Here is a 27,495-nt window from a genome sequence, read left to right as displayed (position 1 = left end):
ATAGACGGGTGGTGCAGCTATAATTCTGGAGTCAATAAAATTAGTCTATTTGTAATTCTTTTTGACTTCAGGAATCAGAGAAATGACTTCAATTTGACAAAGAACCATTTTTATCTATTAATTTTTATAGAGCTCCATTAATTATTAAAATGAAATACGTGACATTATAATATACTGTAGTACATAACAATGCTATAATCTGAACGTGAGTGTGTGCAAAACTGCAATGAGCCTCTACTTCCTGCAAAAATAAAGAAACCCTCCAGAAACAGCTGTGCATGACCACATTGTACAGCTGGTGTGTGAATGTGTGTGAGTGTGTGTGAGTAAACATTCACTGCACAAACATGAAGAGGCCGGCACTGCACTGGCATCCATCACTTTATATATTTTTGGGCAGGTGAGAAAGAGAGATTGAGAGGCGGAAAAAGAGACTTCCTGCGAGAGGCATATTATGATTAAACTAACTCTTGAATAAATGCATGAATTTAAATCAGGCATTTATATCTAGCATTATAATCAATGCAGTGCAAGCCTCATTTAGTCACAAGCACAGCAAACACCACAATCAGGGTCGAGGAAAATGGACACAAGAGCATAACTCCTATCCAAACTATTATAATGTGCAGACGTTTAGGCACATTTAACTTAATTTTTACGACGGCTATGAAGCTCGCTTTCAAAGTGCTCGGCTCTCCACGCCGAAATGGATCATCTTAATTTTATGTTTAAAAAAAAAAAAGCACGCCTACATGAATTAAAGCCCAATAAAGCCAAATGATTTATTCATTTGTGCCAGCTTTTAAGAATACTTAATATTCCTAAATGTGTGAATTAGCGCTCTGGTTCTTTGTTACTGTGACGGATGGTTTCACCTTTGAAATGTGAAATTAATGTTCGGCATGTCTGGAGATTTTATAAACCCTGATTGGTTCTCTAACACATGACAAAAGCTTAGCAAGTATGCAGACCATGAGGTGACTGGATGTTTAGCATTACTTGCTTATATACTATAGAAATATTCATTAATTTCTTAACCCATAAATGCATAACTTGGATCTTTTTATCGAATGTTTGTTAAGGTTAAGCCTGCACATATATAATATTCTACACCTGATATGTCTAAAACAAATCTAATGCTTGTAATCTCTGCAGAATTGATGATAAAAAGCAATGTACAATCAAATGAGCTTGGCATTAGGAAACCTGGAGATCAGTTTCCTGTCATTTTAGTTTAGAGCTATGAAATGTACAGAGAAAAGGTTTATAAGTAAGTTTGTGAATTTTCCAAAAGGCAAAACAAACTGATGTTTTCATACTGGCCAGATGTTCCACTAGTATGCTTGTGAAGATTAGTGCCCATTCAGCCACAAGGGCATAAAATAAGGTACTGTTGTAGAATAAGGAGGTCTGGGGAGCATTCAGTTTTCCAATTCATCCCAAAGGTGTTTAATAGGCCACTCACGATCTTCCACTTCAACCATCAACCATATCTTCATGGAGCTGATTTACTGCACATGGGCGATATCATGGTGGAGCAGGTTTTGATTTTCTAGCTCAAGTAAAGGGAAAATTGAATGCTACCACATCCAAAGACGTCCTATACAATTGTGTGCCTTCAACTTTGTGGTTACCGTTTGGGGAAGAACCACATAGAGTTTGGCTAGAAAAGTCAGATGTCCAAATACTTTTGTGTATAAAGTGTAGGTTAAAACACGCATCTATAAGATGTTATAAATAAAACCGATTAGAAAAAACAACCCTGTATTTAAGGGTTTATATTAAATAGGCTATACTATATATTTAATATAGTATATATATTAATTTAATACTAATATATATTTTATACTAATATTAAACTCCAACAACGCATATCAAAATCGCTAACACACTGCTATTTGCATAAGCATATTGAATTTTTTATTCTAATTCAAACCAGAATATTTTAAGTATTAGATCATTCTATTGATCAATGTAATCAATGAACACCCAATCACCTCATATACCCCCAGCCTCCCAAGCCCATGACGGCTTCTCCAATCACTTACTCTGGTACGAGGTACGGATCCGTTTCTTTGAATCTGAATAAAAATTAGACAGGCCACGCATGCAAAAGTCTGTGACAGCGCCCCCATGCCCAAGCATCGCCACCCACGAGAGAAAGAGAGAGAAAGACAGGGAGAGAAGAGAGAGAGAGAGAGAGAGAGAGAGAGAGAGAGAGAGAGAGAGAGAGAGAGAGAGAGAGAGAGAGAGAGAGAGAGGAGATTAGAGGAGAAAAGAGGGGAGAAGAACAAAAAAGGGTTTGAGTGAAAAAGGAGTGTGTCTATGATTGCAGCAAGACCAAGTTGCCTGTTTAATGAGTGAGTGAGAGGGAAAAACATAAAAGAACTTAACTTAAAGAAGGAAGAATGAGGAGCCTGTGTGTGTGTGTGTGTGTGTGTGTGTGTGTGTGTGTGTGTGTGTGTGTGTGTGTGTGTGTGTGTGTCTGAACGAGAGAGAGAAAGGGAGTTATAGCACACAGAGAAATACTAAACTCCGTCCCTGACTTTCAACAACCTGCACAATCTTTTAGAATGGAGCGTTTTTATCTCTACTGTGAATGCAACTTTTTGAAAAAAAGAAAAACACATTATGAGTAGGGTAAAACAGTACTGAAGGAAATAGTGACATTTTCAATAGCATGACATTTCCACAAGCCTATTAAAGACACTTTTACTTCATTCTCAGGATCTGGAAGGAACACATTGGTCCTACATCACCAGCTTGTATTGATTTCTCATGATGTCTCCAGAGAGGACTCACAGTGACACATATAAGTGTAAACAGCTACAAGAGTGAAGAAAATGAAATGAAGGGAACATCCCTGTTATTTCTTATCTCCTTATGCAAATAAATAAAAGGATAAAGTCCATATCTTTAAAGGATAAAGCACTGTGTTCTCGTTTTATGTTGATTTCTTCTTTTCTGGCTAAAAAAGCAGAGGGTGTGGGTGAGTGCTGAAGCAACATCCCTCTCTTTTATTTACGAGCTTATATAAGCAGAGGATCAAAAAAACCTCTTGCCGAGACCAAGTGACCCTTCTGCCCACCCCTGCATCTCCATGCCGAGCATCATAAAGGATCTGGGCTGTCCGTTTCGAAAGTTGCTGAAACCTGAACGGATGAATCAGAGCGCCTGCTGTGGAAACAGCCAGCATTGCCACTTCTGCTCCTTCAATCTTCACTTAAGGGCGAGAAAGACAAGATGGACTCTCGAACTTATCGCTTATCTTTATCCTGTGCTCTATGAGCCTGTGCAAAGGTGGGAATGCGGGAAGGAGTATTTGTATGTATGAGAGTATGTAATGAGGGTTGAGACGGATAGGGGGAGCAGAGCGGAAGAGGATCAGGTTGGATTAGTAGAAGTGTGTCCTTGTGACAGTACGAGCTTTTGGCTCTGTCAGAAGTCGTGCTCAAGCAGAATATTGAAATAGACAACATGCACGGAATGCAAATCCGTAACTGCGGCCTGTCTCATGCAGTCAGAGAGTGAGCAAGAGTCTCTGATTCGTGTGTGACTGAATGTAAATTATGTGGGAGTGTGACGGAAAGAGACAAAGAGAGACAGAAGACTGACAGAAAGCAGGGAGACAAGACGGTGAAGTGACACTACATAAGTCTGTTTTGTAATCTGAGTGTGTATTTATTGGACTGTGTACGAGTGTGTGTGTACCTGATGTGGACTGGCGGTTCTTGCGGGGCGAACGTGTGAGGCGTTGATAGGGGTCAGCCGAGCCGTATAACTCCAGAGTGCTCATACACACTATCACTGTCTTCTGCAGATAATCCACAACTGCCAGACCATTACAGTTACCTAGAGCTAACCTACACACACACACACACACACACACACACACACACACACACACACACACACACACACACACACACACACACACACATATACAGACACACACATAAACCAAGACACATGACAGCCAAATCATCAGTAAATAACACAGCAATCCGAGTAGATGCACACAAACAAATGCCTCTGTCAGCAGGCTCCGCCCTTTCTTGTCACTTTCCCCCAAATGATTGGCTTCTTCCCAGCTGCTGCTCAAACAGTGTTCATGTTCGTATTTTGTAAATAGCTGTGGGTGGCTGAATTGGCTGAGTAAAGCTCATTTAAATTCAAAAAAGCCTTCTATATTGGCTGCCATTCCATTAGCTCCGTCCTTGGATCAGGTTTGACCGAATAATGTCTCGCGTTTTTACGGCTGATTAAAAAAGAGCATTAAGGACGAATTCTTATTCACATTCAGTGTGAGTACAGTGTCCATTTTCTAGATGACATCAACCTGCAGCATTTATGTTATTAGAAGTATAAATGATTGGATGGTGGTGCAGCTCCAGTGGCTTCTATTTCCATTTTGACTTTGTACTACTGTCTGTTTATAGGTTTTCATGTCCTCACAATGGCTTCGAAAGGTTTTCTGGGTTTTTCAGTTTTTTATTACCTTACAGTGAAAGTAGTGAAAGTTTTCCTAGATGTCTGTCCAGGACGGTGTTTCTCTGAAGCTAAATGAATTCCTAGACATCGCAGTGCGGAGTTTACATTAAGCAGTATAAAAGCAGATACATGACCAATAAAAAAAAAAACTCAAGGTAAGCCATGTGTTAAGGGGCTACTCACAGGCCATAGGCAGAGTTTAAATCCAGGCTGGTGATTTGCTGAGGTGGCTCTCCGTCAACCCATAACATTTGGATTACAAGTTCGGCCTGGTATCCAGGGGGCATCCATACTATGCGATCTTTTACCCTGATAATGATAAAAGTTGTTAAATATATATGACAAATAAATGAATGCTGAAAGCACATCCACTGTTCAATACTTCCAGACTAAATTACGGCAACATGCAGCATCATGGGTTGAATCCCACAGCTATGAGTCCCACACGCCAATATAAGTGGCTCTGCTTTCTGTGAGGAAAACCGCTTTTCTTTCCCTCTGTCAATTAGTGTGACACTAGCCAATCACCAGCAGTTAAAACAAAACCGAGAGCAGCTTGAGCCTCACCCTTGATTTGTATCGGTCATGTGACAGGTTAATGGGATGGAAAGTGGCAGCAAGAAAAATTGGGAAGACATCCCAGCTAGCATGCCGCCCCTCATAAAAGGTTAGGCAAGTTGTCACTCACTTTAGGCAGGGGATGCTGTCTCTCACACTATCCGGAGTGTTACTGCGCGGGCTGGGCGGCTGGGGCGAGTGAGTTCCCACATCTGTTGCACACACCGTATTTTCTGCGTCTGATGGTGAGATTACATCCTCCGCCTCACACTGCAGACGCACATCCAGAGCCTAGGAGAACAAAAACACATGTATTCAGCCATGCATAAATATACAGACACATATATGCATGTACAGGTTGGAAACATTCGCAAATCAGACACCTTTCTGGCAGAATTCTTTCTGTATGTATACAATTATCGCATCCTTTTTTGGAATCACTTCCAATTATGTATTCAATTCAGTTCATTTTTATTTGTATAGCACTTTTAACAATGTACATCATCACAGAGCAGCTTTTAAGAGATAAAGAGGTTATAAATTTGTATAAAAAAGTATAGTTTTAGTGCATGTAATTATATGTTTATCAATAATGAATGAGCCAGTGGCAGCAGTAGCATAAAAAAAGTCCAAGAGATAGTATGAGGAAGAAACCTTGAGGGGAACCAGACACAAAAGGGAACCCATCCTTATCTGGTTGGCTCCGAATGCTGTCCATTCATTACAGTTCTATCATTGTTGAGGTGTGCCATTCAGTGATAGGTGCTTAAATGCAGAGAAGTTGAAGTGTAAGGGGCCTTCCTCAAGGGCCCAGCAATAACAATTTGGCGAAGTTGGTATTTAAACTGCAACTTTCTTATTAGATGTCTTAACCACTGAGTTAGAGAGTTTATAGATAGATCTAGTATACTAAAAGTATTTTATACGGTGGCCGAGAATTGCAAAACACATTAACAAATCCGAAAACAAAATAACAAATGCAAAACCAAAATAACAAATCCGAAAACAAATGAACAAATCCAAAAACTTACCGATCATTGGACGTGACACCTGTCATTCACCAGTATATCTTGAATGACAGGTGTCTTGTCCAATGATCTGTAAATTTCCATTCAGAAACTATACCTACCTTTTCCGGTTTGTCTGAATTTGCGTTGTGTTTTCAGATTTGTTATTTTGTTTTTGAATTTGTTAATTTGTTTTCGGATTTGTTATTTTGGTTTTGCATTTGTTATTTTGTTTTCGGATTTGTTAATGTGTTTTCCACTTCTCGGCCACCGTAATTTTACATTATAAATCAAACAGAAGAAACATAAATATATAATTATATACAGAAACAATAATGGTGTAATATAGCAGAGTATAATGGTGTAAAGATACAAGTTGGTACAAGGTAAACTAACAACACACATCCAATCACAAAGAAACATGTCACACAAAACTAGACTTCCACCTTATACACACTCACCGTGATAGTGGTGTTGGCATCATGCTTGCTAAAGCGGTATAATATGACATGGGCACTGATGCCCACCACGCAGAAGATGCGGCTTTGTGGACACCAGCTGACCATCTGCACTGCGTAGGGGTCCTCCTCCACCAACTCGGCACTGCGGCCACCTTCACTGGCCTTCACCTTCTCAAACACCTTCGAAGTCTTCAGCTTGTAAAGCATCTGCAGCGTGACTGACCACGGGGAGAAGACATTAATGCGGTTTTATTATCATCTACTGTGATGGACTGCTGATAGAATACTTTATAATGTGTGTGGAACTGTTTTAGGTCAAAGAGATGACTGATATATTTTTTTATTCCAGTATAGTCAAAATGATGCCATCAGCTGCCACCAGCAAATGTGGGCTGCTTGTGTGATCTTCAAAAAGCACATGTGAATTGTATGGTCAGGTGTCCACAGATTTTGTCCATAAAGTGCATAACAACCAAAACATTTGGGTTCATATAAAAAGCAATTTTTATATGAACCCAAATGTTTTGGTTGTTATGCACTTTATGGACAAAATCTGTGGACACCTGACCATACAATTCACATGTGCTTTTTGAAGATCACACAAGCAGCCCACATTTGCTGGTATAATAACCTCCACTCTTCTAGGAAAATCTTCCACTAGATTTTTGATTTTGTGTCAATGCTAGAACAGGGTGGGTCTCAGAGATCAAAATCATCAAATACAATGTGTGCCTCCAAGTTTGTGGTAACAGTTTGGGGAAGAACCAGATATGGCTGGAAAAGTCAGGTGCTTCGATACTTTTCTCCATATAGTGTATATACACAGTATCATGGTTCATAAAAAGTTTTCCTTTTGTCCGTTTTGTAAAGGAGAACTTTCTTGAAAGGTAAACCTCTAAGTGTGAGCATTTGAGTAACAGAGAGAGGTTGGCATTGTGCGTTTAAAGGGTAAGGCACTTACTGGCTGTGGCGTCCCAAAACTTTATCGATCCGTCTGCATGTCTGCGCAAAGGCAATGAAGAGGTAGGACAAAGAGTAAGTGAACAAGCTTGAATGTGTCCTGATCAGTCTCGGGGTAGCAAGGGGACAGAAAAAAGAAAGCAATAAGAGAGAAAGAGGCTGCGCAGCATGCATGGTCGATATAGCAATTGAATTAAATCTGCCAAATGTGATCCATTTACCAATAAAGCAAACTAGGAGGGCACTTTATTGACTTCATATGAAAAGAAACAAAATCCATACACACTAAGAATCAGGCTATTTCTTACCACTGACGATTATATGTGTGGTGAGTCAGTTAAATCATAAGTAGAGCACTGTATACGTAAATAAATACGTAAATAAGGGAAATGAAAGCCGGTTGCAGGGAGAAGAGGTGGAGAAGGTGGAGGAGTTCAGGTACCTGGGGGCAACAGTGCAAAGTAATGGAGAGTGTGTTCAAGAATTGAAGAAAAGAGTGCAGGCAGGATGGAGTGGGTGGAGAAGAGTGATAGCAGCAGTGATTAGTGATAGAAGAGTATCTGCAAGAGTGAAAGGGAAAGTTTATAGGACTGTGGTGAGACCTGTGATGTTGTATGGTTTAGAGACAGTGATATTGAGTTAAAGACATGAGGTGGAGCTGGAGGTAGCAGAGCTGAAGATGTTGAGGTTTTCATTTAGAGTGAAGATGATGGACAGGATTAGAAATAAGTTTATTAGAGGGACAGCGTATGGAGGGCATTTTGAAGACAAGGTGAGGGAGGCGAGATTAAGATGGTTTGGACATGTGCAGAAGAGCGTCATAGGGTATATCGGTAGGAGAATGCTGAGGATGAAGCTGCCAGGATGGAGGAAAAGAGAAAGGCTAAGGAGGAGGTTTATGGATGTGGTGACGGAAGACATGCAGGTAGATGATTTGAGAAGCAGATGTAGAGGACAGAGTAGTGTGGAGACGGATGATCCACTGGGCCGACCCCTAATGGGAGCAACCGAAAGAAGAAGATATAGATATATATTAGTTAGCAAAGCTAAATATTCCTCCCAAACACATACTTACCCTGTGATAATAATCTCTGGATATGTTTGGGAACCGAGAGTCCATGTGCCCCCACTCACTGGCCATTCCTGACAAGCGAAATGCAAGCAGAGTTAAAAAGCAGTGTAATTATTATCATTACCAACATCCACCCCTAACCACCTTACCCCGGCGTGTAAAATAATGACAACACAGTCATAGAGTGCTGCGTAATTACAAACAAATTTCAAAACGCAGCTTGGTGTTTCAGCCTACAAGGCAGATTAAAAAATACTGGAAATGTAATCAGCAACAAAATGATGTTAACCCTTTTAGACCAGTGCTGGAGTTGATGTTCAGCTTATTAAACACATTTCAGGAGGGTTTTCTTGGAGTGTGCTTGTGGAGAGCATTAACATAAACATAAACATTCAACAATACGGGGGTTAGTAAAGTCAGATACTGATGTAGGAGGACATGAGAGGTCTGAGATTCAGTCCGCATTCCAATTCATACCAAAGATTTTGAGGTTATAGTTTAATAGCAGGCCACTCAAGCTTTGTTCACAGGAGCATTGTCATGCTGGAAAAGGTTTGGGTTGGGAAAGAACCACATATGGCTAAAAAGTCAGGTGAACCGATACTTGTCCATATAGTGTACAGTAAATATTGACAATGTTTGACTTGTAACATAAGTTGTACCCTAACATTGCATTACAACAGCATTATAAATAAACAACGTGCAAAGAATCCACAAAAATATATATATATATTTTTTTTACTTTCATATTACAATTTCGAACACAATTCTCATGTCATCACAAGCAATAATCTTAAGAAAAAGCCTTCCTTCTAAATTTTTTTCCTATCTTGATCTTTCCTACAGTACGTTACACACTGCTTTATTGATAGTCGTCCTGTTTCATGGTTTGCCGTGATGACACGTAGGCATTGCAATAAATGTATATTATTAATTATTTAATTATTAAATATAATTATTAATCATTAATTTAGTGTATGGCTTTTGTCAGTACCAAAGTTCTCACTGCTTCTTTACATTATATGGTCAATACAGAATGATGTATTGATTATATTAATTTTATCGAGAAACACAACAGATTGTAATGTTTGTCTGGGTGATGCCAGTGTTTTCTGTCTCAGTGTCCCCGAAAAAAATTAGCGTTGACATGGAATTCATTCTTATAAGTGGAGTGGTTTTAAAATAATAAAAAAAAAAATAATCATGTAGGAGTTAAAGAGTTTTTCAGTTAAAGGGTACAGGATGTCCAGAATGTATTTACACATGAGGAAAATATATATATATTTTTTTAACAGAATGTCTCCAAAAATCTTTCAAGCTTCATTTATATTATATACATTTGGTCAGAAAGCCTTTAATAATGCAATGCCCAGATCAGGAAGCTGTTGCAAGGGTGTGTAAATAGACTTTAACAGGAAACATAAAATCACACGCTGTTACCAGATTGGGAGCTAAAACTGGGAGCTAATTAGGAGTCAAATTAGGAGCTATATTTACAAGAGATGACTCAGTATGTTTTGACAAAGAAATGACGATCATGTATAGGATGCTTTTGCAATTACACCAGCAATTGTTCGCTCGTCCCAGAACTCATATTCCCACTCTGTATCTAGATCCAGTGTATGTCTTTTTGCACAAACACACACACTCATGTGTACACACTTTCTGCCCTATCTGCCTCTTTAACAGTTATTCCTATTCCAGTTTTGAGATTTAGGTCAAGCAAAACAGTACATATTCCACCAGTCTGACTTTTGGGGAGTACATGATGCACCCCAATGTTAGTAGCAAAGAGTGCTCAGGTTAGACTACTTTCCTTATTGTGTTGAAATTAATTTTTAACTATATGGATCTATCTATCTATCTATCTATCTATCTATCTATCTATCTATCTATCTATCTATCTATCTATCTATCTATCTATCTATCTATCTATCTATCTATCTATCTATCTATCTATCTATCGATCTATCTATCTATCTATCTATCTATCTGTCTGTCTGTCTGTCTGTCTGTCTGTCTGTCTGTCGGTCTGTCGGTCTGTCAGGCTGTCTGTCTGTCTGTCTGTCTGTCTGTCCGTCCGTCCGTCCGTCAGTTATTTTTATTTTTATATACCCTTAGACTGAACTGCAATTTTGTCGAAAAAAATTAAATTTTTTAATGGAAACTTTTGGGACTTGAATATTCTTATATTAATCTTGCATTTAGACATTTAACAGGCAAAAAGGTTATTGTGAAAAGTGTGGTCGTTTACAATAATAACGCTAATAACGCTATAATAATGCTTCAGGCATAAGGACCCTGATTCACTGTAATGTGCTACTGATACCATTCACACATATATGGTGGTCATATTTCTGAATGCGTCAATGTAATTTGCTGAAGGTCTGACCTAACAGCACAAGAAGATTAAAACACATGTCCAAATGTTCAAATCATCACTCTATATGTCAACAACAAAGACATTCATTGGTACAAAACAATCCCTCAGATGGTGAACGAGTGATGCTTTGGTGCCCTCCCACATGTCCTACACATTCATCTGCACATGGCAGTGAAACGACAATCAATAAAGCCTTCTGAGGTTTGCTGACAAACCTCAGGCAATTTTTTCAAACTTTTTACTTTGCCCTCTTTAACCCAAGATGCTGTTCAAGCTTTATATACTATATGAACAAAAGTTTTGGGACATCAGATTTTTTTTAACCATATGTGTTTTTTCTGAAAACTGTTAAACATACTGTTGGATAGTTGTAGGCACACACTTGAAAAGGATTTTCTTAGATGCGCTAGCAAAATATTTTCTTCCTACTCTTCTTTAGGATCCTAGTGCACGAGGATTGAGCATTGTGCATTGGGACATGAATAGAATGAACAGAAGTAGCTTAGATCATTTACCTTGTGGCTATAGCCAGTCTTTTTGTGTTTTGCTCCTATAGAGTACAGCACTGGGATGATATCAGGTGGACAGTCGGCAAAATAGGCTGTGCAGGTGACTGGGGACTCATGGACATCCATGGGGTAGGGGTTCTCAAAAATTGGGAAACTGGTAAAAACAAACAAAATAAATTGTAGTTTTATAGTTAAAACAATACAATTAAGATAGATTGTTATAATCCTAAGAATGACACACAGTAAATAATTTAAACTCTGATTAATTGTTTGCATCAACAAATATGAAGCACAAATAAACAATATCAGCTTTGTGATTATGGTCAAATAGGATATAAGCAACAATAAGACTTCTACACTTCTATTTATAAAGCAAAGAATTTCATTAAAACAATGGAGGGAAAAAAAAGTCAATTATTCACGCATGGTTACTACACATTATGCCCACAAGACTAACATTAACCTAATTAGAATGAAGCCATGGATTTAAACTCCCTAGAGCTCTGATTTACACAACAAAAAGCAAAAGGAGTCAAAGCTACTTTGAGGCTGGCTGTTGCACAAAGTACTTATTTCTTTGCAACAGTGGAAAAAAGGGGAATCACCAGCTTCCTCCCAGATGCTTAATTTAAAAGGATAGAAAGAAAAGCAATTAAAATGCATTTCCAAATGTAAACGTTTGTGTTTTAATAATTGTCCTGTAAGTGGCTTTTGCAGCCAAGTAAACAGCTGTTGTTTAGTGTCTCCAGAGCGGAACTTAAAAACACTGCGTGTGCCGGGTTGACCTTCATGTTCATGTTTATGTTCATCATGTTTAATTGACACCTGGGGCTGAGACTGAGTGACGGATCGCTTGATAAACTGTCACACACACTTGCGATCATGCTTCGCTCTGCGGTTCTTTATGAACACGTCAATCGCACGGACACGAGTTTCACTGAGATGTTGAGTGGAGGTCCCGAGGTGCATGAGGGGAGTTACTTACTTGCTTTGCGTAAGATCGACCACGATGAAGTCCTTTTCCAGAAGCACGGCCACCGCGTACGGCTCCTGCACCTCTGTAAGCATGTGCAAAAAGTGTTCCTGAGCACGTAGAAGCCTTGATACATTTTTAGAAAAGGTCATGCTGTGAAACACTTTGCTTTAAAGCGCTATCACTTCAGCCGAACACCAGAAAGTCCACCTTAATCTGGCATTTTTAGCTCTTCTCTTTAATAAAGGTCATTATTTCTATACATTCGAATTTTCCGCATGTTTCACATTGCACTCATGGCCTAAATGACAGATTAGAGAAAGATTGCTAACAATTTAAGCCATTGAAATCAAGGAGGGGGGGGGGACATGACTCAAGTACTTAAAATGCCTTCAGTACTCAGAGCCCACTCAAACACTTCAACCGTAATTATGAATCGCACTTCGTCTTCGTCGCAATTTCTAGTCACTTCTTACTTCCAGCTTGTACCCAATCAAAAGAACGCTTTAGGAAAGTGAAGAAAATGGGGGAAAGTGTGGCACTTTAGTGATGTTCATCATCCTGTGCATTTCTGTGTACTCTCACAGAGGAACATGATACTGCAGGTCTCATTGAGTTTTCTCTCACAACACAGAGCTGGTCAGTTTTTATTCTTATTATAATCATTAATAAACATATGCGAAAGCTTGGATGAGCATGACATCATTTGTCTTGTCGATATAATTCATTACAAGCGTTCATTTTCTCTCACGACCTCTGATGAATATTTAAATGTAACTGCACTTTCGCAAATGTTTCCAGATCAGCTACGTGGCCTGCTTTCCATCTCTAGAGGTACATTAAAATCACTTTCAGCTTCATTACAAATCCAGTCATATTACCTAGCATCACCAATCTTGATTAGATATGTGGGTCACCTTACTTACTTGCTTAATTGAAGACACTAGGAACTCGGTTTGGGTCTAATAAATTGGAAAAACATTTTCTTCTCAACACCACTGGTTTGGAACACCGTTTACGGCATCCACAAATTGCCCTATTCACAAACAGTGTGTGTCAGGGCTACCTGTGGTTCTTAAGAATGACTCATCTGGACTGCACAACTACATGTAATATTCAGAGAGCAACTTCAGTGCTTTTACCAGTCCAGCTGGCCACAAATTCAACACTTTAGGTGCTAAAGAGACACTGAGGTGTTAGTGATGTATGTTGTTACATCAGGGTGTATGTCATGTATATCGATATATGTTTATATATGTTTAAATATGTGTCTGAGATTTTAAAACAACTATATGTAGCAATAATTTCAAATTCTTTTAATGAGAAATCAAAGTAAATCTTAATTTATGGTTCCACTGGAAATCTGAGGTAATTAAGAAGCTGCTAAGTAAGATTTCAATGTTTCATCCTATTGCAGATAATTAATGCTGTTTGTGCCACTGTTAATTTCTATTTCTATAGTGTACTCCATTTACAAATGTCTTTCCACAGCCAAGCATTTTATACAGGATGGAAAGAATAAAATTTTTTTAATGAAATCAATCCGGTTAAATGAAGACAGTTTCTGTTCAAGAAGAGCCGGAAATAATTATTCCAAAAAGATGCAGAGGAAGTACTGAAAAGGACTTTTGTAATTCATCTCTTAACTGTCATTTTTGCACGCAACAGAAAAGTGTGTATGTGTGTGTGGGTGTGTTTGTGTGTGGTATGTGCTCGTGCATCACCGTTGAGATAGGGTGTCTCGCAGAGCACGAGGAACTCCACTATGGGATGGTCCATTTCCAGCACTGTGATGGATTTGCCATGCATGATGGTTAGAGTGGGCCTCCTGCCTGCTTTATCATATGACAGGCCTCCAGAGAAGATGACAAAGGGCTCACTGTTTAAACCGAAACAAAAAAGGAAAGAATAAATGTCGCTTAAATGAACTAGGTTAAAGCTCTATTTATATTCATACAAACAAAAACACTTGCACCCTGGAAAAGAATTATACAATCATGTGGTAGCAGAAAAGTGCAAAGTCATGCAGATACAAAGCAAGAGCTTCGGTTAATGGTCATATCAAACATCAGCATGGGGAAAATATCAGTTTTGGCAGCTTCCTATACCCATGCAAGTTTTGGGTATTTTGGAAACTTCAAATTTGCAATTTTCACATATAACAGTGTATTGCCCTGACAGCCCACCAAAGCCTTCTCTGCTGGCCTAAACACAATCAGAAGCACTGACCTACATTTACAACCTAAATTCTAATATTTGTTCCATGAAATTTTATTCATTCATTTCCAGCAGTTTATTCTCTTCATTTTCTAGTGTTTCTCTTGGCTGCACTGCTTCCAGTACGTGTATGTGGATGTTATGAGGATTTGTTGTCCAATCAGATTTCAGCCTCTATGTGCTGCCATGTCAATCTAATCTGTCCAGAACCTTCAAAGTCAGTAGTGCTGGCTTTCTATTTTATTAATTTTTTTTTTTTACCTTAGTCTCTATTAAAAATCAGTCTGTTTCTTTAACCAATCAGATTTTAAATTCGCCTCACAGGGCCAGCTAGCTGGCCCAGAATATCATCAGGGTTTTTCTGTCCTCTGATTGGTTGGTCAGAGGGAAACTGTTACATCCAAGTTTGACTTGGAAACGAAAAACGTCTGTAGCATGCTGCACACATTAATACATCTGAGTTAGACTTCTTTATGCCTACGGATGAAGAGAAATTGATTTGGTCTCCGACATACTTAAAAATCTATTTTTAAGAAATGCTAGACATCGTGAGGAGGTCGGTCAACCCTGAAGCTAGCTAGTGTGTCTCAGCCCGGGAAAAGGTTTGTTTAAGGAGCGGTGCAAATTATGAGTATGCATAATGGTAGATAGGTTGTATTTTATTTAAATTGTAATATTTTTGTCATGTTATTTGACAAATATTGATACTTAACTGCTCCAGATGATGTGGAAATTCTTCTCTCTCTGTAATACCACACGTTGTTATTTTGCGTTTTTGTATAGTATTGATGGTTTCTATAATTGCAACGTGATAATGGTGGTATTTAGAGGTGGATTAAGTCGGGTAAATCCCCGCTAAAGGCCCAGGTACCGAATGCACGGCCCGCCATTGGTGTATTGAATACTAAAAGAACATTGTGTGGTCTTTCTCCAAACTTCAGCTGTCTAGTTTAGTGTGTTTGTGCCAATCGTAAACTTCTTTGCTGACAAGAGTAGAACCTGATGTTCTAACTTGATGTTGTAGCCCATCTGCCTCAAGGTTTGATATGTTGTTCATTCTAAGAAGCTTTTCGAGAAGCAGTACACAGGTTTAGTGGTTAAGATGTCAGACTTGATTGCAAAGAGATATATATGTATATGATGAGTTCAAATCCACTTTTTTATGTAAGTTGCTGTGGATAGGGAGCATCTGCCAAAAGCTTTAAATGTAATTGTTATATGCTCACCACAATTGTAAAGAGTGCTTATTTGTCTATATGTTGTTTATTGTCTTTTGTCCTGGCTTATTAAGGCATTTGTTAAAGCATTTTCACCCAGAAAAGGAGCATTTTTGTTTGTGTGTGTGTGTGTGTGTGTGTGTGTGTGTGTGTGTGTGTGTGTGTGTGTGTGTGTGTGTGTATGGGTGTAAGTTCCAGAAGATCAGCAGTGCCTGAAATGCTCCAACAAGATATTTTAGCACCAACAACCATTAACAAAAATATTTGATGTAAGCATTAAATAAGGCACTTGACTCTTATCTACATCATTATTTTTTTGCAATGTACTGCTCTCACACAAATGGCAAATTAAAAGGTATAGGTGTTACTATTGAATGGCCGGGTGTAACACAACAACATTCCCATATTGTAGTCCAAAATAATTATGTAATTATTAATGTTTATGGAATGTACTGGTGTAGGAAACACATTTTTGATTAGAGTGTACAGGTCTACAGGTGTTTCTATTAAAGTGTCCAGTGCATGTATATTCCCATAGTTATGTCTTGTCATAATTTACTGCACAATGGAGACAGTATTTGTTGATGTCTGTCTCCCTGGCTCAGCTCTCAGTGCTGCTGAAACGCCTCTGCCTCATTAAATGTGACAGGGATTTAAGTGAGTAATTGATACCGTTAGTACAGTCGAGTCATGATGGCGTATACTACTCTGAATTTACAGGTTCAATCACGCTGAAAAACAAAAGCTGCAAAACACCTTGCTGTAACATTCTATGACCCTCATGTGACCCTGAGATGAAAATCCTCACAAAATATCCTAACCACATTCACAAGCTTCTTTAAATGGAGAATCTCATTATAGCACAGCTCCCCAAACTCATTCAATCTCTAACAACCTTCTCTCGATTTAATACAACCACTGACTGAACTTATAATTCTCTCTGACAGCAAGCTTGACATTTCCCAAAGCACAAAAACACACACTTCAGTTGTAGGCAAAACCCAAATCCAACACCTTGTAATGTGAAACCGTACCGTTTTACAGTGACAGTAAATAATAAAAAAAGCAGCATAACACAATCAGATCAGCTATTAAAGCAGGAGGAGGCAGATTTCAAAGTTTACGAGCTTGCATCAGAATCAGGCAGGGATAAAAGAAAATGCGGCTTATAGTGCATCTCCTGAGAGGGGAAAACATGCATTTCAAGCCAGCACAGGGAGTTTTAAAGTGTCTCGTGACAAAATAAAACAGCAGGAAGAATCTTGAGTAGGAGGCAAATACATCTGCCTCTCACTATGTGCACGCATAAATCCCCGAAATGACACACAAACAATATATCCCATGATTCACTGGCTGCTAAAACTCTGTGTGTGCAGCATATAATACGCAAGCTCAGGACTTCTCATTGTGAGCTGCCGGAAAATCTGCTGCAGGTCCATTTCCGTTCAAAAAGTAACAGCAAAACAATGGAAATGTGGCATTAACCTTAACAGTGTTCTTTAAGGTTCTATTTAGTAAAGTGCTCTAAATATTCATATCTATATGTATGATTACATTTGCTTGAAATTGAAAAGAAGGAACATTTTCTTGTGAACAACTTCTTTTTCATTCACAAAACATTAAATACACTATATGGATAAAAGTGTTGGCACACCTTACTTTTCCAGTCATATGTGGTTCTTCTCCAAAACGTTCTTTCGGCTTCTCCCATTAGGGGTCGCCATAGCGGATCATCCGCATGTTTGATTTGGCACATGTTTTTACGCTGGATGCCCTTCCTAACGCAACCCTCCCCATTTATATGGGCTTGGGACCGGCACTAAGGCTTGTGAAACCCTAATGGCTGGGGTCTGTTCCCTGACCGGGGATCGAACCCGGGCCGCAGCGGTGAGAGCGCCGCATCCTAAACCCTAGACCACCAGGGAACCACAAAATTGGAGGCACACAATTGTATAGGATGTCTTTGGATGTACAAGCATAATAATTTCCCTTCACTTGAACTAAGAGGCCCAAACCTGCTCCAGCATGACAATGATCCTGTGCACAAAGCCAGCTCCTTGATTTCCATTGGTTGTAGTGGAACAGCTCTGACCTCAACCCCATTAAAGACCTTTGGGATGAATTGGAACGCTGACTGCACCCCAGCCATTCTCACCTCACCTACATCAGTACCTTACTTTACTTAAGCCCTTGTGTCTGAATGAGCACAAATCTCCACAAGCACACATTTCAAAATCTTTCCAGAAGTGTAGCGAGTTATTATAATAGCAAATGGGAACTAATTGTGGATGGGATGTTCATATGCACATATTAATCTTATGGTCAGATGTCCAGAAAACTGTTGTCCATATAGTGTAGCAGTTTGAAGAAATAAACTCCTAAACGTCTACTGCTCTACTACTCTAATGGCCACAACCAGAACTTTCTAAAAATGCTGTCTAATAACCTTAAAACAATAAAGTATTTCCAACAATATGTATATTTGACATGAATAGCAACCTACTGAAATAATATTTTACCTGTTACATCTAGAAATATCCACAAATTTCACTGGACGCTTTGGGAATTTGTCATCAGACTGAGATGCTCATACCAGCACTGCTGTGTACAATGGTGTCCTTCCATCAGTAGTTTCTTATTTGTTTGAATTACTTTCTGTATAAACGCTCCAATAATGTGAACAACATTCATTTCTAAATGACAAAAGTGCTAGCTAAGATTTTAAAAACGAATTAAAGTGATTATTTTTGGAACCCCCAGTAGTAGGTTTCACCCCGTGCGATAAAACGCAGCAAGGCTATTAAAAACAGCTTACTATTTTCAGAATGTTGAGCCAGGTTGTATAACAGCATGTAAAAAATAATTTTTTTTTGTGGAGCTCTCAAAGACAGTGTTTAGTTCGGACAGCCAAAGTAAACCACTGATGATATAGTAATAGTGTGTTTGGGTCTGTGTGTGATTTGGTGTTTACCTGTTTCTGCAGGTCTTGTACTCCACCTTGAGAATTGGCTTGCATGATTCTTTTCTGCCGTCTCGCTGAGATTTACCTAAATTATCATGTGGAAGAGAAGAGGAAAAAGGAAGAGAAAGAGGCGTGTTAGAGCATCTGAAATATGATCTGCTCACTCCTGTCTCACACACTTTAAAACTCAAAGCACATTTTTGTCCTCCAGCATGGGTTTCTGGTGGGGGGAGCACTCCAGCATTCTTATATTGCTGGGAGATGATTCACGTTTGTCAGCTGAAGCATTAACGTGTGTGTATGTGGTGTATGTGAGTGAGTGAGTGTGTGTGTGTGTGTGTGTGTGTGTGTGTGTGTGTGTGTGTGTGTGTGTGTGTGTGTGTGTGTGTGTGTGTGTGTGTGTGGTCCAAGTGTAACGCCACCCCACTCTCTATATAAATTAAACACTAGAGAAGTAAACCTAAAAGCCTACTGACAAATTAGGGGATCTATCCAATGAAATGTACATTTACATTTATGGCAGACAGCAGATGCCCTTATCCAGAGCGACTTACAACTGAGCAGGTGAGGCTCAAGGGCCCAGCAGTGGCAGCTTGGTGGTGGGATTTGAACTTCTGATCTTTCGATCCAAAGTCCACTGCCTTAACCACAGAGCAACCACCTCCCATATTATACTATGTTGCTGAATTTCCGAAAATATACTAGAATTGAGGGTTCTTACACAAAATATTTTCTATTAGAAGTTAAAAATAGATAGCCATATGTGGTTCTTCTCCAAACCCTTACCACAAAGTTGGATGTAGAGAATTGTATATGATGTCTTTGGATTCAGAAACTTATGCTTCACCAAACTAGGAGACCCACACCTCCAGCACGACAATGCCCAGCTCCACGAAGATTTGGTTATCATGAGTTGGAATGAAAGATCATGGGTCGCCTGCTTTAGAGTTCTGACCTTAACACTATTGAACACCTTTGGGAGAAATTAGACTTGAACTGACTGCACCCCAGGCTTCCTCACCCTACATCAATCTACTAATGCCCTTCTTTACAAATTCCTCTTCTTCATTTTTAACTTACAAATACTAAAATCTCAAATGTTATTTCACACTTTGTGTGTAGTGTCTCAAGTAATTGATGTGCTTAATATATTTGATATGTCAATATAAAATGTGGTTTTGTTCCCATGTGCAGTATTCAAACATGTTAAAATTTGTGTAAAAAGAATGTATTGGAAATCTTTAGTTTGCAGCAGATGAAAGATGTGCTATATGAGTATGTCCATTTGGAATGCGTGAGACACTGAGGCTCTATTCCTGGAAATGTGCTTAAAGCATTTAAGAAAAGCCGTAAAGAAAGGGCCAGAAGGCGGTGTTTCGTTTGTGAAAGTGCTGCTTCACCATGAGGGAAGGTGATTTGGAAGGGTTTGGCTGTGTTTCTTAGGTTCCACATGGTGAGACTTCCGTCAGAGTGACTGCACATGAACTGCCGTCCTTCATGATGCCAGCTAACTGAGTGGATTGCCTAGAGAGAGAGAGAGCAGGGAAAAGAGAGAAAGAGAGAGAGAGAGAGAGATTTAAGCTTATAATTTGATTTTTAATCTTCCTCATATGGACAAGCATAAATGAGCACATAACACTAAAAATAAACAAATGCACACACGCTCAAGGTTGGGCAAACATACATCAGAATGTATTTTAAAATAAAATACCAAATACCTTACCTTAAATTGTATCAAAATAAACTACAAAATACAGCAGCATAAATATACTAAAAAATACTGTCACAATGGACCATGAAATTTCTTCACAAACCTTCCATCAATTTGCCTGTTTGATCTGTTCCTTCACCATTACACTGATTTAGTGGATTTGTTTGATAGCAACAGCTTTTCTCTGCTCAAGTCGTGCAATAAATCTGCCATATGCAACCAGTTAACAGATGAAATATTCACATACATAATCCCTGTGATCTCCCAGATGAAGATTAGTTTTAAAGTAGCCAACAGTTTAATGTTGAACAGTTTGTGAATGACTCATAATTGTATCCTAATTTAGTTACTTAGTGTTTGGTAATGAAGGGCTACTTTACATCAGCAACAACAACTCAATGACAAACGTCATTTATAAGAAGATAACTGATGCACCTGCATTCATAGCATCTAGTTTCTAAATGATTAATAATTAGATTTTTTATTATAAATATAATAATATATTATGAGTCAGGCAGTCATTCATGCAATGGTCCTTCATGATCCTACTAAACAGCTACTTTAATTAGAGTACAATATTCAGCAATCAAATATTTATTTTTATTAATCATTGGACTTATTGGGAAGCTGGCAGTCTGCACATTTCTTACTTTAACCACCTTCTACCATTTGGATCAATTTTCTGTTCTGAACAAATCTGGCCAAACTACTGAGTAGGCACCAATCAGAGGACGCATTTTTATGATATAATCATTAAGACTTCTTACAGAGTGTTTTAAAACTACAAAAATACAAATTGTATTTAATTGTATCAAATACAAATGACTAAATCCTATTTTATATTTGAAATAAGTAATTAAAATACATGTAACAAAAATACTGCCTGCCCCGCACACACTGACAGGAAGAAAGGCAGAATAGATAGAGATAGAGGATTTACATTGAGTGCATGTGGAGGTATTAAAAGCCCAAGAATGACAAGCGAGTAAGCAGACAACACAATCAAACAATAAGATCCAGATAGTGATACTGCAACTAAAATGTCTTTGTCCAGCTTGAGAAGTAAAGATTCGGTAACACTCCACATCTAATTACAGAGCCATCATCTACAGAGCCATACCTCTGTCAAATGTACTCTGTCTATACACCCTTTTAGTATCTGTGAACAAAAAGAGATCCTCAAAATGCAACGCACAAACAGACTGAAAAAAATCAATCTAGAACATTATTTAGGAATTGGATTGGCATTAGCTAAAAATGTTATCTGCTTATGATTATCGTTTACCACAAAAAAAAGGAAAAAAGAGACATTTATTAAGATGTATCTGTAGGCTAAAGGAACCTAGCTAGCTGAGCATGTCAATCACAATCAAATCCTCAGTAACAATCTCACTATAGCTACACTATATGGACAAAAGATTGAGACACCTGATCATAAGATTCATATGTGCTTTGTTAAACATACCATTCCACATTAAGTCCCCATTTGCTGTTATGCCTTCACTCTTCTGAGAAGATGTTCTACTAGATTTTTTTGGGTGTACTTATAGAGATTTGTGCTTATTTAGCTACAAGGGTGTTGGTAAAGTCATGTAGTGATGTAGGCGATGTAAGGAGGCCTGGGGTGAATTCAGAGTTCCAATTCACCCCAAAGGTGTTCATTAGGGTTGCGGTCAACGCTCTATAGCAGACCACTCAAGATTTTTTATTCCGACCCATGTTAACCATTTCTTAATCGAGATGGCGTTGTGCATTGTCATGCTAGAACAGGTTTCAGTCAAGGGCAGGGAAAAATGAATGCTACCGCAACCAAATACACCACCTATACAATTGTGTATGTTTAACTTTGAGGTAAAAGTTTGGGGAAAAAAGCACAATCGGAATAGTCAAGTGTCCTAATACTTTTGTCCATACAGTGTAACTAGTGTTAACTAGCTAGTTTCTTGGTGTATATTTGAGGTTTGTTAATGCATTATGAATTAAGCATGCTAGCTAATTAGTTAATCTGTAAAAAAAAAAAAAAAAACAATAAAAATGATTACAGAAATGTTACTACTACACAAAGGTTTCCAAGACAAATACCCACAGAAACCATCAGCTGTTAACCATTAAAGCCATTACCAAATAGTTTCCATTACATAATGTGTTTCTGTACATCACAAAATCATTATTATCAATGTCATAATGGTCTCTATTGGTGTCCTGTAAATACCAACAAGCTGCCGAAGGGTGTTTTATTGGTACCCACTACACCTCACCAATAGAATGCCACAAATTACCAGTAGAGACCCGAAATGTAACACTATTACAGTGTGCATTGAAAACAATATAATTCTGATTATATTTGTTAAAGCATTTGAAATTCTTCTACTGTTTTGTTTTCCCAGCCAATAATTTTTTCCAGTAATTCTTAGACAGGAAACCAATGTGGACAATGACAGAGTGCCTCGGATTAACTATCCATTCGATATGATGTATACAACATTTTATACAACAAACTAATCTTTTCCAAATCACTTCAGTTTCCCAGTTTTTTGTTTTGAACCAAGGATGCATAGCTGAAGTCAGAACAAAATCATGCATTCACCTCTAGATCACAGTTGGATATGCTTGATTTATTTAATATAATAAATTTCATTCCAAACGATGGATGTAATTACAAGACGAAGGATTCAGGTGTGAAGAAATGAGTGGAGCATGCGTGTTATGCTATTTAGACAGACAGAGCAGAAGCACTCCAATTAAAACAGAGTGATGAAGCGATTGAAAAAATAATAATAATAATGCAATCTGAACATGTGTGTGATTTCCACAATACGGGGAAGCTATTTGAGTTTCGGCCTGCTTTCAAATCCCCGTGATGTTTACTTTGATCACTAGACACAACAACAGATTTTTTTTCTTGTATTAAAAATGTGAAATCCTGTTTAAACACTGTATTAAAAAAAAAACATATTGCAATCTCAATAAACTAGTAAGAGCATGAGATGCTGTTTAACAGTACAATCACCAACCCCTTTTTTCCACTCCCTGGGAAACAGATCTGCATGTCCTTCCCAGTTTGTGGTTTTGGCTGTAATTCCATGAATGACTACCTACATTAGATCTCTATCTGCCTCAGTATATAAGGGTTTATTTAAAGATTTTCTGTTCCTGAAAATAATATGATGAGGTGCTCATTGCTCTCTGAGGATGAGCTTGGAGAAAGAGCGTTGACATTTTATTGGTCCTTGTGTAGTTTCCAGATCCCAAATGGCCTACTCAGTATATTTATTTTCTGTGCTATTATCAACCAGACAAAGCTCTATCATCAATGTTAAAAAAAAACAGTATTCCCAGGGTTTAGTAAAATATTGCCTCTATGATAAAATCTTCTAGAACAGAGACATTTAATAACACCAAACAGTGAACTAAGTATGCTTGACATTTCAAATATTATATGTTCTAATGCACATGTTTGATTGACAATCCTGTGTCTGCTACACCACTCAAGCACAGCTAAAAACAACAGCATTAGCAAACAGTTTCAGAATTATCTTATGAGGCTTCACTTCCACTTGCTGAGAGTAGATGAAAACACTATTAAAGCTCCATATGTGTTTTCTGTACATCCCATTCCACGTTTAGTCTTCATTCACTAATAGAATATCCTCCACCCTTCTGGAAAGATGTTTCACTAGTCTGTCGAGTGTGCTTGTGGATATTTGGGCTCATTTGGGCACGAAGGTGTTGATAAAGTCAGGTACTGATATAGGGTCAGGGGGCCTGGGATTCAACCAGCATTATAATTCATCCCAAAGGTGTTTAATAGGGTTGGGGTCAGAGTGCTATAGCAGGCTATGGTGTATCGGTGGTATATGGTGGTTCTTTCTAAATCTCTGGAACGCACTGTTTTTAACCAACTGTTTGTCTATCTCTCACAGAACAACCTCCATGATCCGAACCAGTCTGGGTCCAAAGTGGCACATACCACAGAGACAGCCCTTTTGGCTGTTTCTGTGAAACTGCATGCTGCTCGATCAGCCAAGCTGTCATCTGTACTTATCTTCCTGGACCTTTCAGCAGCATTTGACACAGTCAACCACAAGACTCTCTTGTCTAAAAGGTCACTCATACCAGGTAACATGGAGGGGATCCAGACAGACATATCTTCTGACAGACATATCTTCATGGATGAGTGCTTATCAATTAAAACTCAACCCCAGCAAAACAGAACTGCTGGTCATCCCAGGTGATTTATCTCCAGGTCAAAAATGGACCAGCACCGTCTTACCTCAGAGACCTCATCACATCTCGCACTGCACCACGCTGTCTGAGATCCTCCAGCACTGCTCGACTGGTACCACCTTCTCTCAGAATGAGAGGTAAGTATACTTTAAGGCTCTTCTCTGTTCTGGCACCGAGTTGGTGGAATGAACTTCCCCTAGAGGTCTGTACAGCAGAGTCCCTGACTATCTTTCAATGACGACAAAGACCTACCTCTTCCTGAAACACTTAAATTAGCACTTTCCAAGTTTGCTTTGTAGAATTCAAGAGTTATATTCATATTAAGTTTGTAATCTTGCGTACCAGTGTAGTGTATTTATTCATTGCTGGAGACTTAAAGCACTTTTGTAGGTCGCTCTGGATAAGGGCGTCTGCCAAATGCCGCAAATGTAAATGTAAATGTATATGTATAAATGATCCATTATAAAGCTTAACAACTGTTTAAACTGTTTTGCCTGACCTTTTCTGCCCAGCTTTTCTTGAGTCCAACTTTTAAATGTTCTTGTAAGTGTATCTGTGGCCAAATAAATTTCTGCTTCTCTGTCAACCATTGTGGAAAGAAAAATCAGCTATTAAATCCACACGGATATATTTGAACTTGTGCAGTTTGCTACAGATGCGGTTTGCAAACTCTGACTAGTGCGCTCTGACCATCCAATCGAGGGACGTGAAAACGCCGATGTGATTCTATGCCTGCTAGGGGGCCTCGGAGTAGCCAATTTAAAATCTGATTGGTTAAAGCAACAGTCTTTGAACAACATGGATTTGAAGCTACGCAGTTTTTAGTGTGAATAGCTTACAACAGTTCCCTTTGACCAGGGTAACACGTGAAAATCGGATTTGATAGAAATTTCAACCTAAACTTTCACTTGGTTGTGCTGCTCTTTGGATCAGTGCACCTGAGAGAAAAGCTATGAAATGAAAAGAATAGACTATTGGAAATAATTTAATACATTTGCATGTACAAAAATATATTAAAACCTAAGGCAATGATTCTGATAGTGGGTAAACCAGCAGAGAAGCCTTGGCCCACCATTAAGAAAAATAAAAATGTGAAGATTGCATTGTATTAGGTGGCAAAATCTTTGAAAAGAAGTAAAGAGTGTCTGAACACTTTAAATGTGTGTGTGTGTGTGTGTGTGTGTGTGTGTGTGTGTGTGTGTGTGTGTGTGTGTGTGTGTGTGTATATATATATATATATATATATATATATATATATATATATATATATATATATACAGTGGGTACGGAAAGTATTCAGACCCCCTTAAATTTTTCACTCTTTTTTATTTTGCAGCCATTTGCTAAAATAATTTAAGTTAATTTCTTTTCCTCATGAATGTACACATAGCACCCTATATTGACAGAAAAACACAGAATTGTTGACATTGTTGCAGATTTATTAAAAAAGAAAAACTAAAATATCACATGGTCCTAAGTATTCAGACCCTTTGCTCAGTATTTAGTAGAAGCCCCCTTTTGATCTAATACAGCCATGAGTCTTTTTGGGAAAGATGCAACAAGTCTTTCACACCTGGATTCAGGGATCCTCTGCCATTCCTCCTTGCAGGTCCTCTCCAGTTCTGTCAGGTTGGACGGTAAACGTTGGTGGACAGCTATTTTTAGGTCTCTCCAGAGATGCTCAATTGGGTTTAAGTCATTGCTCTGGCTGGGCCATTCAAGAACAGTCACAGAGTTGTTGTGAAGCCACTCCTTCGTTATTTTAGCTGTGTGCTTAGGGTCATTGTCTTGTTGGAAGGTAAACCTTCAGCCCAGTCTGAGGTCCAAAGCACTCTGGAGAAGGTTTTCGTCCAGGATATCCCTGTGCTTGGCCGCATTCATCTTTCCCTTTATTGCAACCAGTCGTCCTGTCCCTGCAGCTGAAAAACACCCCCACAGCATGATGCTGCCACCACCATGCTTCATTGTTGAGACTGTACTGGACAGGTGATGAGCAGTGCCTGGTTTTCTCCACACATACCGCTTAGAATTAAGGCCAAAAAGATCTATCTTGGTCTCATTAGACCAGAGAATCTTATTTCTCACCATCTTGGAGAACTCCATGCGGGTTTTCATGTGTCCTGCACTGAGGAGAGGCTTCCGTCGGGCCACTCTGCTATAAAGCCCCACTGGTGAAGGGCTGCAGTGATGGTTGACTGTGACAACTTTCTCCCATCTTCCGACTGCATCTCTGGAGCTCAGCCACAGTGATCTTTGGGTTCTTCTTTACCTCTCTCACCAAGGCTCTTCTCCCCCGATAGCTCAGTTTGGCCGGTCGGCCAGCTCTAGGAATGGTTCTGGTCGTCCCAAACGTCTTCCATTTGAGGATTATGGAGGCCACTGTGCTCTTAGAAACCTTAAGTGCAGCAAAAGATTTTTTGGAACCTTGGCCAGATCTGTGCCTTGCCACAATTCTGTCTCTGAGCTCTTCAGGCAGTTCCTTTTACCTTAATGATTCTCATTTGCTCTGACATGCATTGTGATTTGTAAGGTCTTATATAAACAGGTGTGTGGCTTTCCACACACCTGTTTGGAAAAGTATAATAAAAAATTTCTGGACTCAAATGAAGGTGTAGAACCATTTTAAGGATGATCAGAAGAAATGGAGAGCACCTGAGTTAAATATATGAGTGTCACAGCAAAGGGTCTGAAAACTTAGGACCATGTGATATTTCAGTTTTTCTTTTTTAATAAATCTGCAAAAAGGT

At 38.8% G+C, this 27,495-nt stretch overlaps 1 protein-coding gene across 11 annotated transcripts in view; it reads right to left on the bottom strand.

Annotated features, from left to right (window-relative positions):
* Nucleotides 1-27,495, bottom strand: part of stxbp5l (syntaxin binding protein 5L) — a 140,642-nt gene that overhangs the window by 28,466 nt on the left and 84,681 nt on the right. For 6 of the 11 annotated variants that reach the window (XM_083536926.1, XM_083536931.1, XM_083536929.1 and 3 more), the window contains exons 8-19: nucleotides 20,211-20,334; nucleotides 18,820-18,895; nucleotides 14,139-14,293; nucleotides 12,427-12,499; nucleotides 11,448-11,595; nucleotides 8,553-8,620; nucleotides 7,479-7,519; nucleotides 6,518-6,735; nucleotides 5,180-5,340; nucleotides 4,675-4,800; nucleotides 3,712-3,863; nucleotides 2,049-2,117 (exon numbers count right to left, since the gene is read on the bottom strand). In XM_083536926.1, coding sequence (XP_083393052.1) covers nucleotides 2,049-2,117; nucleotides 3,712-3,863; nucleotides 4,675-4,800; nucleotides 5,180-5,340; nucleotides 6,518-6,735; nucleotides 7,479-7,519; nucleotides 8,553-8,620; nucleotides 11,448-11,595; nucleotides 12,427-12,499; nucleotides 14,139-14,293; nucleotides 18,820-18,895; nucleotides 20,211-20,334 — 1,411 coding nt within the window. The remainder of the gene's footprint in view (nucleotides 1-2,048; nucleotides 2,118-3,711; nucleotides 3,864-4,674; nucleotides 4,801-5,179; nucleotides 5,341-6,517; nucleotides 6,736-7,478; nucleotides 7,520-8,552; nucleotides 8,621-11,447; nucleotides 11,596-12,426; nucleotides 12,500-14,138; nucleotides 14,294-18,819; nucleotides 18,896-20,210; nucleotides 20,335-27,495) is intronic. The other 5 variants (XM_083536930.1, XM_083536932.1, XM_083536935.1 and 2 more) reach the window with 1 other exon arrangement.

The sequence above is a fragment of the Silurus aristotelis genome (genome assembly GCF_946808225.1).
Source record: "Silurus aristotelis genome assembly, chromosome: 3".
NCBI lineage: Eukaryota > Metazoa > Chordata > Actinopteri > Siluriformes > Siluridae > Silurus > Silurus aristotelis.
This window is presented reverse-complemented; position numbering and strand designations above follow the sequence as displayed.